The 383-nt window shown below is 55.9% G+C and overlaps 1 protein-coding gene across 1 annotated transcript in view; it reads left to right on the forward strand.

The window, feature by feature from the left end:
- Positions 1 to 383, forward strand: part of TTLL12 (tubulin tyrosine ligase like 12) — a gene marked incomplete at its 3' end in the record, with an annotated part of 40,449 nt that overhangs the window by 15,458 nt on the left and 24,608 nt on the right. Inside the window, 1 exon segment of the mRNA XM_015571907.1 lies at positions 113 to 381. Coding sequence (XP_015427393.1) covers positions 113 to 381 — 269 coding nt within the window.

Genomic DNA, 383 nt, shown 5'->3' on the forward strand with positions numbered 1-383 from the left:
GCAAATACAAATATTGTATTTGTTCCCGTTTTGTTTTTTTACTTCAAAATAAGATATGTGCAGTGTGCATGGGAATTTGTTCATCGTTTTTTTTTAAACTATAGTCCGGCCCTCCAACGGTCTGAGGGACAGTGAACTGGCCCCCTGTTTAAAAAGTTTGAGGACCCCTGCCTTAGGCCCTGCCTCTGACCTCTGCGGTGATGCCTTCCTCAGCCCAGGGGAGAAGGGGGGTCCCTCTCTCCCAGGTCCCAGGGCCGTTGCCTGGGAGGGACCCCGGGCGCAGCCCAGCCTCCCTTCTGCTCCCAGGGGCGAGGACAACCACTGGATCTGCAAGCCCTGGAACCTGGCGCGCAGCCTGGACACCCACATCACCAGGAGCCTGC

This window comes from Myotis davidii, unplaced genomic scaffold, assembly GCF_000327345.1.
Source record: "Myotis davidii unplaced genomic scaffold, ASM32734v1 scaffold428, whole genome shotgun sequence".
NCBI lineage: Eukaryota > Metazoa > Chordata > Mammalia > Chiroptera > Vespertilionidae > Myotis > Myotis davidii.